Below are 16651 nucleotides of genomic sequence, written 5' to 3' on the forward strand. Positions count from 1 at the left end.
TAACAATCTTGCTGGGATTTTAGCTCCCCCATTACCCTCCTCACTGATTTTACAGAGACTAATAATCTCAAGCCAGTGGCCTCTGTGTTAGAACACAGACGCGGAAAGTGAGGAGTCACTGTCAGGCTGTCCTGCTGAGCCTGCAGGCTTCAGTTCCCTGTCGGGCACAAGGAGTGGGAATGGGGTCTGGTCCTCTACCAACACCCTCTCTATGGAGTCACTGGATAGGAGCATTCCTGGGTAGCTGATATCACAAAGAGCTGGAGTCCAATCATCTCCATGCTGTGCCCATGCTCGGATCGGCCTCCTGGGCTTCCATTGTTGAGGGCACCCTGGAATGAGGCCAGCAGAGCTGCGATAAGTCAGCATTATCACTGACGTCCTTACAATGATGAGGGCGGGTGGGTCTTGGTAACCATAACAGCTGTGTTTTGCTGCAGCTTAATGTAGGACTGTGTTGGCAGTTCAAAGTGCCCATTCAGTTGGCATGGTAGCAATCTTCACTGATCGGGATGGGGGGAGGTGGCTGTTTAGAGGGGTCAGCAGGGGTTGGTGATCTCGGGAGTGAGAGGGATGGCGAAGACAGTCGCAGTGAGTGAGGCGGGGAGCGAAACAAAACCAGACAGGTAAACGCAGAACCAAAACACCAGCCATGACCCCTGCCTCATCCTGCGCCTGCTACCAAACCCCCTCCTTTCCCACCTTCCCCCGGTCGGGTGAAAAAGGTTGGCACCCGTGATTATTGATGAGCCCACACACTGCCAGTCATCTGAGATTGCTGTGGCAAGGTGCTAAATAAATGAATTGTAGGGTCTTAGCATTCATGTGTTTGGGGGTCGGGAGCGGGGAGGTCAGAATGTTGGGGAAACACAGGTCACATCACTGCGGTCCCACTGTGATGCTTTTCTTCGTCAAATATTTCAATGAAGTGCACAGCTCACATCCGTGCCTCAACAACTATGATCTCCATGACAATCTGGGGAAGAGGGCTGTGATGCCTCGGAATCTGCTAACAGATCTCTCCCCTGCAGATCTGCTCCAGACACCGTCAGCATCCGAGAGAACCAAGGCCCAGAGTATTATGTGGCACAGGTGACTGCTACAGGAAATAATGTTCACTACCACCTAACGGCCTACAGCCCTGCCTTCAAGATTGGTGAGGGTGAGTTACTGGATTAACAAAAACTCTGTGAGCCCGAGAGGGCAGTGCAAGGTGTGTGACACTAACACAGTATCAAGAGCTCGCCTCTTGTCTCAGTCTATTGTGGACACACTGATGGAGACTCATCCACCAACAGCTCCAGTACTCTTGTGTCTGTGACTGCACAGATCGTAACTGCATCAGAAGGAACCTTGTCAAGTAGTTTCCACGTGTGTTGTCTGATTTGATTTGTTTATTCCATTTGTACTGTCCGAGAGGGACACTTTAGTCTTGACTCGGTGCAGCACTTTGCACAGATTGAGGCTCCCTGTACAAGCAGATTTAGATAGGCGGAGGGGTTCGGGTATGGTTAACTGCATGTCCTCACACCGTCCCAGTTAGAAACCTGGGCCAGTTCCAGGGGAAAAGCACCCATACCCATACCTGGACAAAGTGAATGAGCGGACAGCTGTACAGAATAGGTAAAAACAATGACTGCAGATGCTGGAAACCAGATTCTGGATTAGTGGTGCTGGAAGAGCACAGCAGTTCAGGCAGCATCCGAGGAGCAGTAAAATCGATGTTTCAGGCAAAAGCCCTTCATCAGGAATAAAGTGCTGTGCCCTTCCAGCACCACACTAATCCAGCTGTACAGAATAAGCAAACTCATGAGCAATGAGCTCAGTGATAAACCTTCACCTGGGACCATGCACCAAATCCCCACTCCAGCCGAAACATTGGACACAGCCTGGATTCATGACCTGCAGGTCAGTTCTGGTTAAGGATCAGTTCTGGATCAGGGTCTGGAGATCAGTTTGACTTCAGGGTGCAGAGATCAGTTCGGCTTCATGAGTCAGAGATCAGTTTATGTTCAGGGTTTAAGAATCTGTTCAGGTTCAGGGTCCGGGGATCAGTTTGGGTTCAGGGTTCAAGGATTTGTTTGGGTTCAGGGTTTGGGGATCAGTTCAGGATCAGGGTTCAGAATCAGTTTAGGTTCAGAGTGTGGGGATCACTTCGAGATCAGGGTCCAGGAATCAGTTCAGGTTCAGGGGTTTGGGGATCATTTTGGGATCAGGGCTTGTGGACCAGTTTGGGATCATAGTCCAGGGTCAATTCAGATTCAGCATCTAGGGGTTAGGTCAGATTCAAGATTTGCAGGTCAGTATGAGCTCAGGGTTAGCAAATAAGTGAAGGCCATTCACCCTAGTGTGTCTGATGTGACTGTCAACAATGATCTGACCACACTAATCCCATTTCCCAGCTTTTGGCCCATAGCCCTGGAGACTGTAGCAATGCAAGTGAGTATCAAAGTATTACTTCAATGTTATGAGCTTCTCTACCTCCTACCAACGTTTCAGATAGTGATCTCTAGATTCCCACCACTCTCTGGGTGAAACAAAATTCTCCTCAACTCACCTCTTAACCTCCTACCTCTTATCTTAAATTGTTGGCCCTCAATGGGGTGGCACAGTGGCTCAGTGGTTAGCACTGCTGCCTCACAGCACCAGGGTCCCAGGTTCGATTCCAGCCTCGGGAGACTGTCTGTGTGGAGTTTGCACATTCACCCCGAGTCTGCGTGGGTTTCCTCCAGGTGTTCCAGTTTCCTCCCACATTCCAAAGATGTGCAGGTCAGGTGAATTGACCATGCTAAATTGCCCACAGTGTCAGGTGCATTCGTGGGAGGGAAATGGGTTTGGGTGGGTTACTCTCCGAAGGATTGGTGTGGACTGGTTGGGCCGAAGGGCCTGTTTCCACACTGTAGGGAATCTAATTTAATAGAAGTGTCTTCTTATCAACCCTGTCTAAACCCCTTACAATGCCCTATCAGGTCCTCTCTCAACATGCACTGCTCCAAGAAAAACAACTCTGTTCTATCCAATCATTCCTCATAGCTCAGAGGCTCTGGCACAGGCAGCGTCCTGGTAAATCAGGATAGATAAATAAAGCAGCCCATCTAACGCAATCACTGCCTGCCTCTAATGTGATAACCAGAATTGCACATGGTACCGCAGTTGTGGCTTAACCAATATTTTATATGTTTCCAGCGTAATCTCCTTCCTCTTGTATTCTACGTCTCAAATAATAATAAAGACAAATATCCTACATGCCTTCTTAACCACCGTACCTACCTGCCTTGCTACCTTCCAGGTAAACCAAGGTCCCTCTGACTTCCTGGGGTCCTGCCATTTATGGTGTAATTCCTTGCATTGTGACCCATTCCCCAAGTGCATCCTCTCAAACTGTTCTGAGATTGAATTCCAGTTACCACTGCTCTGCCTAGCTGACCAGTCTGCTGATCCTCTCCTGCAATTTAAGGCTATTCTCCTCATTGTTTAACATGCAACTAGTTTCTGTGTTATCCACAAACACTTGATCATACCCCCTACATTTAAGTCCAATTCATTCCTGTTCACCGCAAGCAGCAAGGGTCCCAGCACTGAACCCTGTGGAGAGAACCCAGTTAGAGAAATATCCCTCTACCGTTGCCCTCTACCTCTCAACCAATCATAGAGTCAGAAAGTTGTACAGCACAGAAACAGACCCTTCAGTCCCACTTGTCCATGTTGATTTGATACCCTAAAGTAATCTAGTATCATTTGCCAGCATTTGGCCTTATGAGAAAGGGTTGGACAAGCTAGACTTGTATCTGCTGGATACTCAGAATAAAAGGTCTCAATTTGAAGGCTGGGTATACGTCTTATACTTGTGTAACTGATGTACTAATCTTCTGATCAATACAAGTTGTGTTCTCGAAAATCTCTTTTAAAAGGATTTTGCTAAATCATTGAACAGAGGGTGGCTCAGTGGTTAGCACTGCTGCCTCACAGTTCCAAGTTCAATTCCAGCCTCAGGGCACTGTCTGTGTGGAATTTGCACGTTCTCCCCGTGTCTGTGTGGGTTTCCTCCGGGTGCTCCGGTTTCCTCCCACAGTCCAAAGATGTGCAGGGTCAGGTAAATTGGCCATGCTAAATTGTCTATAGTGTTAGGTGCATTAGTCAGAGGGAAATGGGTCTGGTTGGGTTACTTTGCAGAGGGTCGCTGTGGACTTGTTGGGCTGAAGGGCCTGTTTCCACACTGGAGGGAATCTAATCTTACCTGAAATTTCCCAAAACAATTAATAGGATTCTTGCCATTCCAAGTCTCTTCCAGCAGATGGCAGCAATAGATGTTTAACTGATGGTACTACACAGTATGGTGTCCGGGGGTGGGAAGGTGAATTGGAAGTGATAGGACCATCTCAAAATTAGGTCCTAAAGTTCCAGGGAAGGAAAGGTTTGTATCTGACCAGCAAGGAGCTTTAATTTTACAGGTCCACCTCCTCTGGAAATCAACTGACAGCAGTAGTCCCTGTTGTTAAGTAGAGTAATTAACAGTAATCCCTCGGATTCAGTGTTCAGTGATTTAGCAGGTCCTCCACATTCAGATGGTCATGTCTGAGCATGTTTAAAACTGCTTTTCTTTCAGTCCAATCCCCTGCTTTTACCCTATGGCCCTGCCAATCTTTCATTCTAAAATATATTTCTAATTCTCACTTGAATGATCCCATTGAGTGCATTTTTTGATCATGACCACTTACTCCATACAAAAACAAATTTTCCTGACCACTCCTCTGGCTCTTTTGCACTTAGTTTAAATCTATGCCTTTAAGTCACTGATCCACTTTTCAGTGGAAATGGTTTCTTAGAAAGATGGAGAAATATAAAACAGGAGTAGCAGTAGGCCATTCAGCCTGCTCCATTATTTAATATGATCATGGCTGATCATCCAACTCAGTACAGTACGCTGTTCCCAATAAAAAGTAAGATAAAAGCAGGGGATGGGATTGAAAGAAAAGCAGTTTTAAACATGCTCAGACTTGATCACTTGAATGTGGAGCACCTGCTGAACACTGAATCCGAGGGATTAGTGTTAATTACTTAACAACAGGGACTACTGCTGTCAGTTGATTTCCAGAGAAGGTTAACCTGTATACAGTAATTAAAGCTCCTTGCTGGTCAGATACAAACCTTTCCTTCCCTTGAGCTTTAGCACCTAATTTTGAGATGGTCCTATCACTTTCAATTCATCATCTCACCCCCGGACACCACACTGTGTAGTACCATCAATTAAACATCTATTGCTGCCATCTGCTGGAAGAGACTTGGAACAGCAAGAATCCTCAAAATTGTTTTGGAAAATGCAACTGTAATACGCCGTTGAGGAGAAAGTGAGGTCTGCAGATGCTGGAGATCAGAGCCGGAGATGTGTTGCTGGAAAAGCGCAGCAGGTCAGGCAGCATCCAGGGAACAGGAGAATCGACGTTTCGGGCATTAGCCCTTCTTCAGGAAGGTATTACAGGAGAAGCCCTTCTCCTGTAATACGCTGTTCCCAATTTCTCCCCATATCCTTTGAGCCCTTTAACCCCAAGAACCATATCTACCTCCTCCTTGAAAACATTCAAAGATTTGACCTCAACTGCTTTCTGCAGCAGAGAATTCCACAGGCTCACCACTCTCTGGGTGAAGACTTTTCTCCTCATCTCGGTCTTAAATGGCCTACCCCATATCCTTAGTCTGTGATCCCTGGTTCTGGACTCCCTTCTGTGTGGGAACATCCTTCCTGTGTTCACCCTGTCGAGTCTTGTTAGAATTTTGTAGGTTTCTGTGAGACCCCAACTCCTCCTACCATTCTTCTAAATACCAGTAAATATAACCCTAACCGATCCAGTCTCTCTTCATATGCCAATCCTGTCATTCCCGGGAGTCAGAGTTGAAAATGTGTTGCTGGAAAAGCGCAGCAGGTCATGCAGCATCCAAGGAGCTGGAGAATCGATGTTTCGGGCATGAGCCCTTCAGGAATGAGGAGAGTGTCCCAAGTAGGCTAGGATAAAAGGTAGGGAGGAGGGACTTGGGGGAGGGGCATTGGAAATGCGATAGGTGGAAGGAGGTTAAGGTGAGGGTGATAGGCTGGAGTGGGGGTGGGGGCAGAGAGGTCAGGAAGAAGATTGCAGGTTAGGAAGGTGGTGCTGAGTTCGAGCGTTGGGACTGAGACAAGGTGGGGGGAGGGAAAATGAGGAAACTGGAGAAATCTGAGTTCATCCCTTGTGGTTGGAGGGTTCCTAGGTGGAAGATGAGGTGCTCTTCCTCCAGGTGTCGTGTTGCTATGGTCTGGTGATGGAGGAGTCCAAGGACCTGCATGTCCTTGGTGGAGTGGGAGGGAGATTGAAGTGTTGAGCCACGGGGTGGTTGGGAATAATTTCCTCTTGTTTATTCCATCATAACTTTGAACTCAATTAAATCTTCCTTCAATCCTCTCTGATCTAAGGGGATTTCGATCAAAAATAAAGATTTTTGGTCATAATCTGCTGTAGCAGAGCATCAAATAGTGTCTCCCAATAGCCAAACTGGCCCTGTGACACCTTTGCATTGTCTACTTTTCAGGCTGGCAAGTTGTGCTTAAAGTAGCGCAGCAAAGTAAACAGGGAACAAGGCAAGCAAATTAGAATCTGATTGATTGATTGTGAAATAAGCAGCACAAAGACAGAAGAAAGTGTAAATTGGAGTGAGTGAATTCACTATCAAATCAGGTTTGAATGAGAAATAAGAGAGGATGAAAGATTATAGTAAAAGAAAGAATAAAAAGAGGCAGAAATGTAAATTGCATACAGTTCTGGTCACCACACTAGCAGAAGGATGTGGATGCATTGGAGAGGGTACAGAAAAGGTTTACCAGGACGTTGCCTGGTAGGGGGGATTTTAGCAATGAAGAAAGGTTTGGATAGGCTGAGTTTGTTTTCACTGGAATGCAGGAGGTTGAGGGGCGACCTGATCGAAGTTTATAAGATGCTGAATAACATGGATAGAGTGGAAAGTATGAGGCTTTTTCCCAGGGTGGAGGGGTCAATTACTAGGGGACTGAGGTCAAGGTGCAGGAGGGGAAGTCTACAAGAGATGTATGAGGTAAGTTTTTCCCATAAAGGGTGGTGAGTTCCTGGAATGCGCTGCTAGAGGAGGTGGTGGAAGCAGACACAAAAGCAGCATTCAAGAAGCACGTGGATGAACACGTAAATAGGGAAGGACTAGAGGGATACACACCCTGTAAGTGAGGACTAAATGTGTCAGCATAGGCTTGGGGCCCTTCTGTTCCTGTGCTGTACTACTCTTTGTTCATTGTTAAATTTTATAGTTTTAAAATCTTTGACAAATATAACCTGGAGGAATGAGACTCCACATTTGTGCATTATTTCAATGCCAGGGAGGCTAATTAGAAGTAATTAACAATTATAATGCTGTAATAAATGTACTAAGACTGAAATGGGTCAGAGCTTTTTTTTTTGAAACTTGCTTATTTCAGATTAACCATACAAACGTGGCAACATTTGGACAGGTTTGTTTAGCAGCTCATTTGCCTGTTGCCTGAAGTTGCAGTATTCTTTACACAGAACTAACGATGAGAGCTGTTAGCATCATGGATATTTTAACAACATATTCTGGTCTGTTGCTTTCTTCTGTTGTTTTAAGCTATTAATGAAAGTATGGGGTGAGGTTATTACAGTATCTTAAATGATTGCTAATGCTTGCACACGGTTTGAAGGAAATATTGAGGAGGTGTCTCAATGTTGAACTTCAAACACTAAGATTGCAGTGAACTCCTAATCTGCTGGGTCTAGTTTAGTAGGATTAAAGCATCTATGGACGTTCCACCATAATCTACTATGGGGAGTACAGTTTAATACAAATGAAGGTTAATGGTTTTGGATTAACTCTAATATCATTAAGAAGGCCTATCAAGACTCAGAGAAAGAGGGACAGGGAGCAGTACTCTAGAACTTTAATTAGCATTCTGTGCGTATGCATATGAGTTAGACTATGGCCACCCTTTGATAAAACAATGGCAGAGATGCAGTGGAATCAGAGTATGGACACTGTGGCTAAGTAGAACAGCCTTGAGGGTGCAGAACAGAGCCTGTGGGAGGCAGGTCTGTGAGGCTAGAGCAATGCAGAGCTCAATCCACAGGAGCAGCTCAACTAGAGAGGGAGCAGAGAGAAATTGACCCAAAATCAACAGGTGCCTAAGAGCAGGGAGGGAAAAATAGAATCAGAATTTTACAGTACAGAAGGAAGCCATTCAGTTCATCGTGTCTGTACACGCTCACGAAAGAGTTACCTCGCCCTATCTCTATGGCCCTCTAAATTTATTAATTTCAAATTTATATCCATCTCTCTTTTGAAACTTCCTATGGAGAATCCATCTCCACCAGTCTCTCAGCCAGTGTATTCCAAATCCTGACAACTCTCTGAGTAAAGAAGTTTCTCCTTATCTCACTCCTAACTGTCTTGCTGACAATCTTGAAACTGTGACTCCTAGTTACTGATGTGCTAACTAATGGAAACACAATATCCTTCTTTCCCCTGTAAAAATTGTCCATCTTTTTGAACAGTTCAATAATGTCACCTCTTAATCTTCTAATCTTTCCTTGTACCTATAATCCTTCATTCCTGGTATCAGTCTAGTAAATCTCCTTTGCAGTCTCTCCAGGGCTTTGATGTCATTCCTTAAATAAGGTACCCAGAACTAAACACAACACTAAATGGTGGTCTGACCAATGATTAATAGAGATGTAGCATCACTTCCCTGCTTTTATACTCTACACCTCTATTTATAAACCCAAGGATCCTATAAAGCATCTTAACAACTTTTTTAACATCTTTGAGGAGAAAGTGAGGTCTGCAGATGCTGGAGATCAGAGCTGGAAATGTGTTGCTGGAAAAGCGCAGCAGGTCAGGCAGCATCCAGGGAACAGGAGAATCGACGTGCCCGAAACGTCGATTCTCCTGTTCCCTGGATGCTGCCTGACCTGCTGCGCTTTTCCAGAAACACATTTCCAACTTTTTTAACATGCCTGGACACCTTCAGAGAAATATATACATGAACCCCGAAGTCTGTCTGCTCCTGTATTTCTCTCAAAGTTGTACCATTGAGTCTATATTGTCTCCTTGTGTTTTTTTTTTGCCTATGAAAATGCATTACCTCACATTTCTCTGCATTGAGATCCATCTTCCAGGTGCGTGCCCATTTGGCCAACTTGTCAATGTCCCCCTGAAGTCACTCAACAACATCCTTACGACTATCTATTCTCCCTTGTTTAGTATCATCTACAAATTTAGAGAGTTTGCCCTCAACACCTACCTCCACATCATTTATATAAATCAGATAAAACAAGAGCCTCAACACCAATCACTAGGGAACACCAATTTTAACACATCTCCAGCCTGGGCAATGCCCATCTATACCTTCCCTCTGTTTCCTATTGTTAGGCCAACTTCTAATTACTGAATGGACATTTCATTCCACCCTAAATGTGGTAGAGAAACAGTCGTTGACACTGTGGCATATCACTGGATGTGTCAGCAGCCCTGGCACTGGTGGTATATTTAAAAGGAACTGTGCAAAGTAGTATAGAGGTGTAGTGCCAGTGGAGTGGAAATGTCCTGTTGTGATACAAGGATACCTGTCAGGTACCAATGTCTGTGAGCATGAGATGCATGTGGTCATTGCCTATTGAATGTGCCCTGAGATGTTAGTGGTGTGTGTCCAAGATGGAGGTCTGGAGGAGCAAGCAGCGAGCTGGGTGGGCAAGTAACTGCTGGCACCCTCCTGTCGGGAATTCTCAACATTGAGCTTCTATCCAATGGGTATGAGAATGGGACTGTGCACCATTCCTGTGGTTAGGCTAAGGAATAATAAATGATAATCCCAATTTAATTGGCCTCTCGCCACCCACTAGTGAAAATGTTTCCTTGAGAGGTGTAGCTGAGCTGGAAAACAAAACTCAATGCTCCCAGCATCAAGAAAGATCTCTTCCGAATTCCCCAAATTTCCCAGCACTGCCCTCATCTCTCTAGGCCTGGGATTGTTCTGCCCATAACATTTTTCGGCCCTTCTTTGGTTTCTATGGGGGCTATAGCAAGAACAATGGTGTTCCATTCAATTCAGAAACTTCTCTTTCTATTACAATTACAGAAAGTGGAATCATCAGAACCTCGTCCGATCTTGACCTGGATCAGAATCCAGGGCTCGCCGTCAATCTCCTGGTGATAGTCGCTTTTGATGACAGCTACCTTTATAGTTCAGTGGTTAATGTCACAGTCTATGTAAGAGATGTGAATGATCATGACCCACAATGCACTCCTCCCATCTTCGTGTAAGTGTCATAAGGGACATCATTCCTTCTACGGTTTCTGTTAAGTGAGTTATTGCAAAGTCGACCATTTGCAGAGCAGTAGGATGGTCAACTCAGCCCTTGGACTTCCATCCACAGAACTCCATCTGTAGACACGCAGCCCCTGGACTCCCAGCTCCTCGAACCCCATGCCCCAGAATCCCAGTACTCAGATCTTCAGCCCCGAGACCCTCAGCCCCACGCCCCTCAGCCGCTGAAGCCCCTACACCGAGACCCTCAGCTCCCGGACTGTCATCCCTCACACCCCCAGCTCCCTGACCTCCAGCCCTTGGGCTGCTTAGCTGTGGAGTGCTCATTCAGACTTTTTGTGCTGATGGCAACATGTTCACTTTCCGGAATTCGCAAGCCTTGAGCTGGTACTGTGGCTGTGCTCAGCTGAACCTATAGAAGAGCATTGATATCTTTTTAAACACAGTGATAATAAACTATCAGCATTTCCTCCAACCTGGATGGAACCTCCTTTACCTGGTGTTATTTAGATTCAAGTAATCCTACCAGCAGCCCTGGCTCAGTCAATAGCACTGCCACCCCTGCAGGCTAGTGGGTTCAAGTGCCACTGTGGAGACCTGAACAATCCAGAGAGACACTCCAGAACAGCACTGAATGACGGAAAAGATGCCATTGCACTGTTCCACAGAGGAGCACAGATACCAGGCTCAGATTCCTGGTTAATATTAACTCCACAACCAAGGTCATTGGATTGTTTGATCGTTTACTCAATGCTATTTGTGGTAGCTTGCTGTGCACAAATTTCCTACATTGAGGCAAACGTGTTTGACTTAAAAGATTGGAAGGCAGTATGGGCTATCCTGAGCAAGTCCTCTGTTCACCCGTTCCCTTCTATAATCATGGTCTTTGAGTTACAGTCTGCGAAGATAAATTAGAGGCACTGACTAATTCCACAGTTGATTAAAATTCAGAAATGAGTTTTTGATTGCGACAGAATTTGCAAATGAACCAACAATCAAAAAAAAAAGCCTATTTGCATTTGTGAGGAATCCCAGGATGTGAAGGCAGGGTTGGATAAAGTCAGGGAATTTCTGTCGGAGCCATTTAGAGAATCTTCACATGGGGCAGAAGCTTCTTAAGACACATGCTCCCTTTGAAAGGAGAATAATTGCTGGTTTTATGGTCTTTATTCACTCCATATCTATTAGCATTTACTTGATGTTATCTACTTGGCTGCGCAGAGTAGTTTATGACACAGTTCTGAAATTGCTAAAGGTGTGCAAGATTTTTCACCAGGTTGAAGATTTAAGGTCCAATACAGGAAAATGGGAGTGAGTAGGGCAAAAAGTTGTCACTGGCTTGATTTGTACAAAGGCAGAAGAGAAAATAACTCAAAGGAACAGCAAGGTGACTCGAGGCCTGGACTAAAAAATCCAAAAGCTTGTCTCAGTGTCAGCATTAGAAAGTTAGATACTGTATATCCTACATCATGTCAATAAATACTCTTCCTGTCTCTCCCCAGGACCGAGATTCCAGAAACCACTCCCAAAGAAAGCATTCTCTTCCACCTGACCTGCAATGATCCAGATTACTCCGAGACTGGCCTTACATATATACTTGTAACCAACGAGAATTCACATTTCAAATTCAAGTACCATGCTAATAATGTGATGGTAAGAGGCCGTAGGCTGTTTTCACAACCCAGGAAACTTCACAATGACTGAAACTGGGGAATGGGTTAGGATTACAGATATGGCTGAGGCTTTCCTTGAGCACTTTAAGGGAGTGGAATCCTTTAGTGGATCAGGGAATTGAATGTTATGGGGAAAAAGGCAGGAAAGTAGATTTGAGGATTATCAGATCAGCCGTAATCTCACTGAATGTCAGAGCAGACTTGATGGGCTGAATGGCCTACTTCCACTGCTATGTATTTTGATGTTATGGGCTCATCAATGAGGGGGGGCGGGGGGGCACACATTTGATACCAGCCAATGATCCTTATTCATTCGAATGAAGGTTTTGTCCTGCTTCTCTGTTAGTGTGGAAGGTGATGGATGTCCTTCTCCGGGTAGCAGCTATATAATTGGGAAGGTCACTATATCCAAACATTAGAAGCTCAGGATGACTTATGAAGAAGAAATCCCATGGTAAGCGACACAGCCATCATCACTGCTGTCCGTCTCCTGGCTTTGGGGCCAGAGTTGTGGCTGCTCTGATGGACCCAGCTCAGTGATCCTGGTATGACCCTTACAGAAAGCAGGCTTACTCCTCAGACCCATTACTTCCCAGGTCTGCTGAAAACGTAATTATTTAATCAAAATATACAAAGAGTCCAATTTACCCATCTGATGGAATCAGAAAATAAAGACCAGATTCCTGTATTTAACATTGTTTATTACAAGTACATTCTAATCACAGGTAAATGTTAATGTCTATCAACATTTAGTTACAAGTTAAAATGATATCCCCTACCCTTTAAAACCCCTGCACACACATACGAATCAACACAGAAAGAGAAAGGTGTTATGGATAGAAGCACAAGAATTACTGGGGTAACCAGTCCTCAGAATCAATGTGATCTTTCTTCTGCTTGCCAAGTCCGGTTCTCTGATTCCTACGTTTTCAAATACTCAGTTCTTTGGAGATTTGCATATTAATTATTCAGATTCAGAGTAACCAGTTAGGGAAAACAGCTTATAACAAATCGTATGTGATACTAGCTGGTTTTCTTCATACTGCAGCTACTTTGTCTGCAGAGATATAGAGATACAGTCTGCTTCTTCCAGCCTGAAGGCTGTCTGCTCTTTGTATCGCTTGGACACTCCTCTGCCCAGGAGCCAATCAGAAAGCTGTTGTCAGGTTGCTAGCCTCTCACATGTGCAACTGCTCACAACGGCACAAGCCAATCAACACTCTGTTCCTGGGCAAACCTCACACTGCGAACTTGCAAAACCTGGCAATGTGCCATCTTATTTCTCCACCCCCCCAACTACTTAAATAAAAAAGCATTGTCACTAAAACTCACAATTAATTTTAGTAACTCATTTTCAAAAATGCAGCAATTTCTTCCACAGTCCTTGGTATTAAAAAAGTAATAATTTTTCCATTTTAGTGCACAATCAAAAATAATGAAAATATATCAGTCTTTAAAGCACTGCTGTTGATAAAATGAGAATTTCTCAGACTTGGCAGATTGAAGTGGGTGAAGTGATAGCTCCCTGAATATCATCCTTATTGTTTCTACTCATCTGTATTCTGCCAGACAGACCCTGAAGACTGGTGATTACAGGAACAACCACACCATTCTCACTCTGCGGGCAATAAACAATTGAGAGTGCTACAGCACATCAAAGACAGATCAATAGTTAAATAGTTGGCAGGACTGTTAGTCTAGCATTCTTGCATGAATCCTTTGAGCAGTGTTGGTGTGGGGGGACTGGGCATGTACAAGCTGAGTTTGCGTTGTGTTGGGCTGAGGGTGTTCAGCAAGGTGCTGAGATAATTCAAACTGGGGGGTGGTCCCAGCAGAAAGCACAGCACCCGATCAGCAGATAAACCTTGGCTGGAACATTGCTCTGCTGCCTCCTGCATCCTCTCCTTGTCCAACAGGACATACACCACCAGTCCTGTACTCCCCTGAGAAATGGCAGCTATGCCCCCTCAGTGCTCACCTTTGTTGGGAGGATGGGGTTGGTGCTGCAGGGTCTAAGTGAGTTTATCACTGTACAGGGAGGGCACATCTTCACTGCCTTCATCCACCCCAGACACAGCCTCCTGTCTCCAGTAGTTATGGCTCTTCCTCGGATACACAGAGGGGGAGAAAGGCAGAGCTGGGGAGGAAGACATTGTGCTGTGGTACAGTGCTTTGGATTCCCCACGCCCAGGTGATGAGGCAGGACTGACTGCAAGGGTTCCAGGGTTACTGTCGTACCAACACTGACCGCTGACAATCTTTGCTTGTTCTTGTAGCTGAACGAGAGCCTCGATTATGACTCTAGTGAGCTGGCAGGTCTGGGTTTCCGCTACACAGCCGAGATCATTGTAGCAGACACCGGAACCCCACCACGGACAAGTAAGGATCACAGTGCTCCATAGTAACTCACGCAGACTGGATCTGACACACTGAGATTATCCATCCCTAATCTCCTCAACTGGTTACCTTCTAGTACCTTGCTGTAATGGAGACCCCGTCATCCAGAGCCAGCCAACATCACTCCTCCTCAGAAAGAACACACTTTCATTTTGCACCAATCAGTATCGTCATGACCAGCTGATCTTGGCCTTATTTCCGTTTTCCTATCAGTTCTCCAGAGCCCCTTTACTCCTATAATAATCAAGATGCTGTATATCACACCTTCAATATATTCACTACCCATCTCTCACTGTATATCTCACTTTTGATATATTCAATAACCCAGCCCTCACTGTATATCACACTTCCAAAATATTCAATAACCACCCCCAATGTATATCACACCTTCAATATATTCAACAACTCAAACCCCAACTATATATCACATCTTCAATATATACAATAACTCAGACTCCAACTGGATATCACACTCTCAATATATTCAATAACCCAGCCCTCACTGTATATCTCACCTTCATTATATACAATAACCCAGCCCTCACTGTATATCACAACTTCATTATATACAATAACCCAGCCCCAACTGTATATCTCACCTTCATTATAAACAATAACCCAGCCCCCACTGTATATCTCACCTTCATTATATACAATAACCCAGCCCTCACTGTATATCACACCTTCATTATATTCAATAACCCAGCCCTCACTGTATATCTCACCTTCATTATATACAATAACCCAGCCCTCACTGTATATCACACCTTCATTATATACAATAACCCAGCCCCAACTGTATATCTCACCTTCATTATATACAATAGCCCAGCCCCAACTGTATATCTCACCTTCATTATATACAATAACCCAGCCCCAACTGTATATCTCACCTTCATTATATACAATAACCCAGCCCCAACTGTATATCTCACCTTCATTATATACAATAACCCAGCCCTCACTGTATATCACACCTTCATTATATACAATAACCCAGCCCTCACTGTATATCACACCTTCATTATATACAATAACCCAGCCCCAACTGTATATCTCACCTTCATTATATACAATAGCCCAGCCCCAACTGTATATCACACCTTCATTATATACAATAACCCAGCCCCAACTGTATATCTCATCTTCATTATATACAATAGCCCAGCCCCAACTGTATATCTCACCTTCATTATATACAATAACCCAGCCCTCACTGTATATCACACCTTCATTATATACAATAACCCAGCCCCAACTGTATATCTCACCTTCATTATATACAATAGCCCAGCCCCAACTGTATATCTCACCTTCATTATATACAATAACCCAGCCCTCACTGTATATCACACCTTCATTATATACAATAACCCAGCCCCAACTGTATATCTCACCTTCATTATATACAATAACCCAGCCCCCACTGTATATCTCACCTTCATTATATACAATAACCCAGCCCTCACTGTATATCACACCTTCATTATATACAATAACCCAGCCCCCACTGTATATCTCACCTTCATTATATACAATAACCCAGCCCTCACTGTATATCACACCTTCATTATATACAATAACCCAGCCCTCACTGTATATCACACCTTCATTATATAGAATGGCACAGCCCCCACTGCTTCAGGAAAAAGGAATTACACCAAAGAAAGGTTAATGGCTCAGGGAAAAGAAATTCCTCGTCACCTCTGTCTCAATTCGGTGAGCTGTTCTTCTGAAACAGTGTACTCTAGTTATAGATTTCCCCATCGTTCTATCATTTAGTCTAGCCAGCTCCTGCAAAATCTTATGTTTAAAAGGTTCACCTCCCATTTTGCTAAACTCCAATGTCCAACGTACTCAGCACTCAGTGGATAACCCCTCATGCCAACAATCAACCAAGCAAATCTCCTCAACCTGAAAGTGACCCATTTATTCTGACTCTATATGTTAGTCAATTTCTATTCTGACAAATATATAATCTCCAAAACCATAAGCTCTTCTCTTCTGTAGTAAACTTCTATGTGGAATATTATAAAATGCACCATATCTACTGGTACACCTTATTAACCCTGTTTGTTACATTGTCAAAGAAACTTAATAAAGTTTCTCCTTTCACAAAGCCGTGCTAAATCAGCCTGATTGTGTTATGCTCTTCTAAGTGTCCTTCAACTTCCTCCTCCTTCTGAGGAAGATTCATACAAGACTCAAAATATTAACTGATGAAGGGCTCTGGCCTTAAACGTTGATT

At 44.4% G+C, this 16651-nt stretch overlaps 1 protein-coding gene across 1 annotated transcript in view; it reads left to right on the plus strand.

The window, feature by feature from the left end:
• The window catches only part of LOC122559137 (cadherin-related family member 4-like), a 327985-nt gene that overhangs the window by 280470 nt on the left and 30864 nt on the right, over positions 1-16651 (plus strand). Inside the window, exons 8-11 of the mRNA XM_087993996.1 lie at positions 1032-1162; positions 10145-10325; positions 11836-11986; positions 14283-14385. Of these exons, the coding sequence (XP_087850122.1) occupies positions 1032-1162; positions 10145-10325; positions 11836-11986; positions 14283-14385 (566 nt within the window). The remainder of the gene's footprint in view (positions 1-1031; positions 1163-10144; positions 10326-11835; positions 11987-14282; positions 14386-16651) is intronic.

This window comes from Chiloscyllium plagiosum, unplaced genomic scaffold (genome assembly GCF_037043375.1).
Source record: "Chiloscyllium plagiosum isolate Xiang-an unplaced genomic scaffold, Cpla_swu_hap1 HiC_scaffold_14, whole genome shotgun sequence".
Classification (NCBI taxonomy): domain Eukaryota; kingdom Metazoa; phylum Chordata; class Chondrichthyes; order Orectolobiformes; family Hemiscylliidae; genus Chiloscyllium; species Chiloscyllium plagiosum.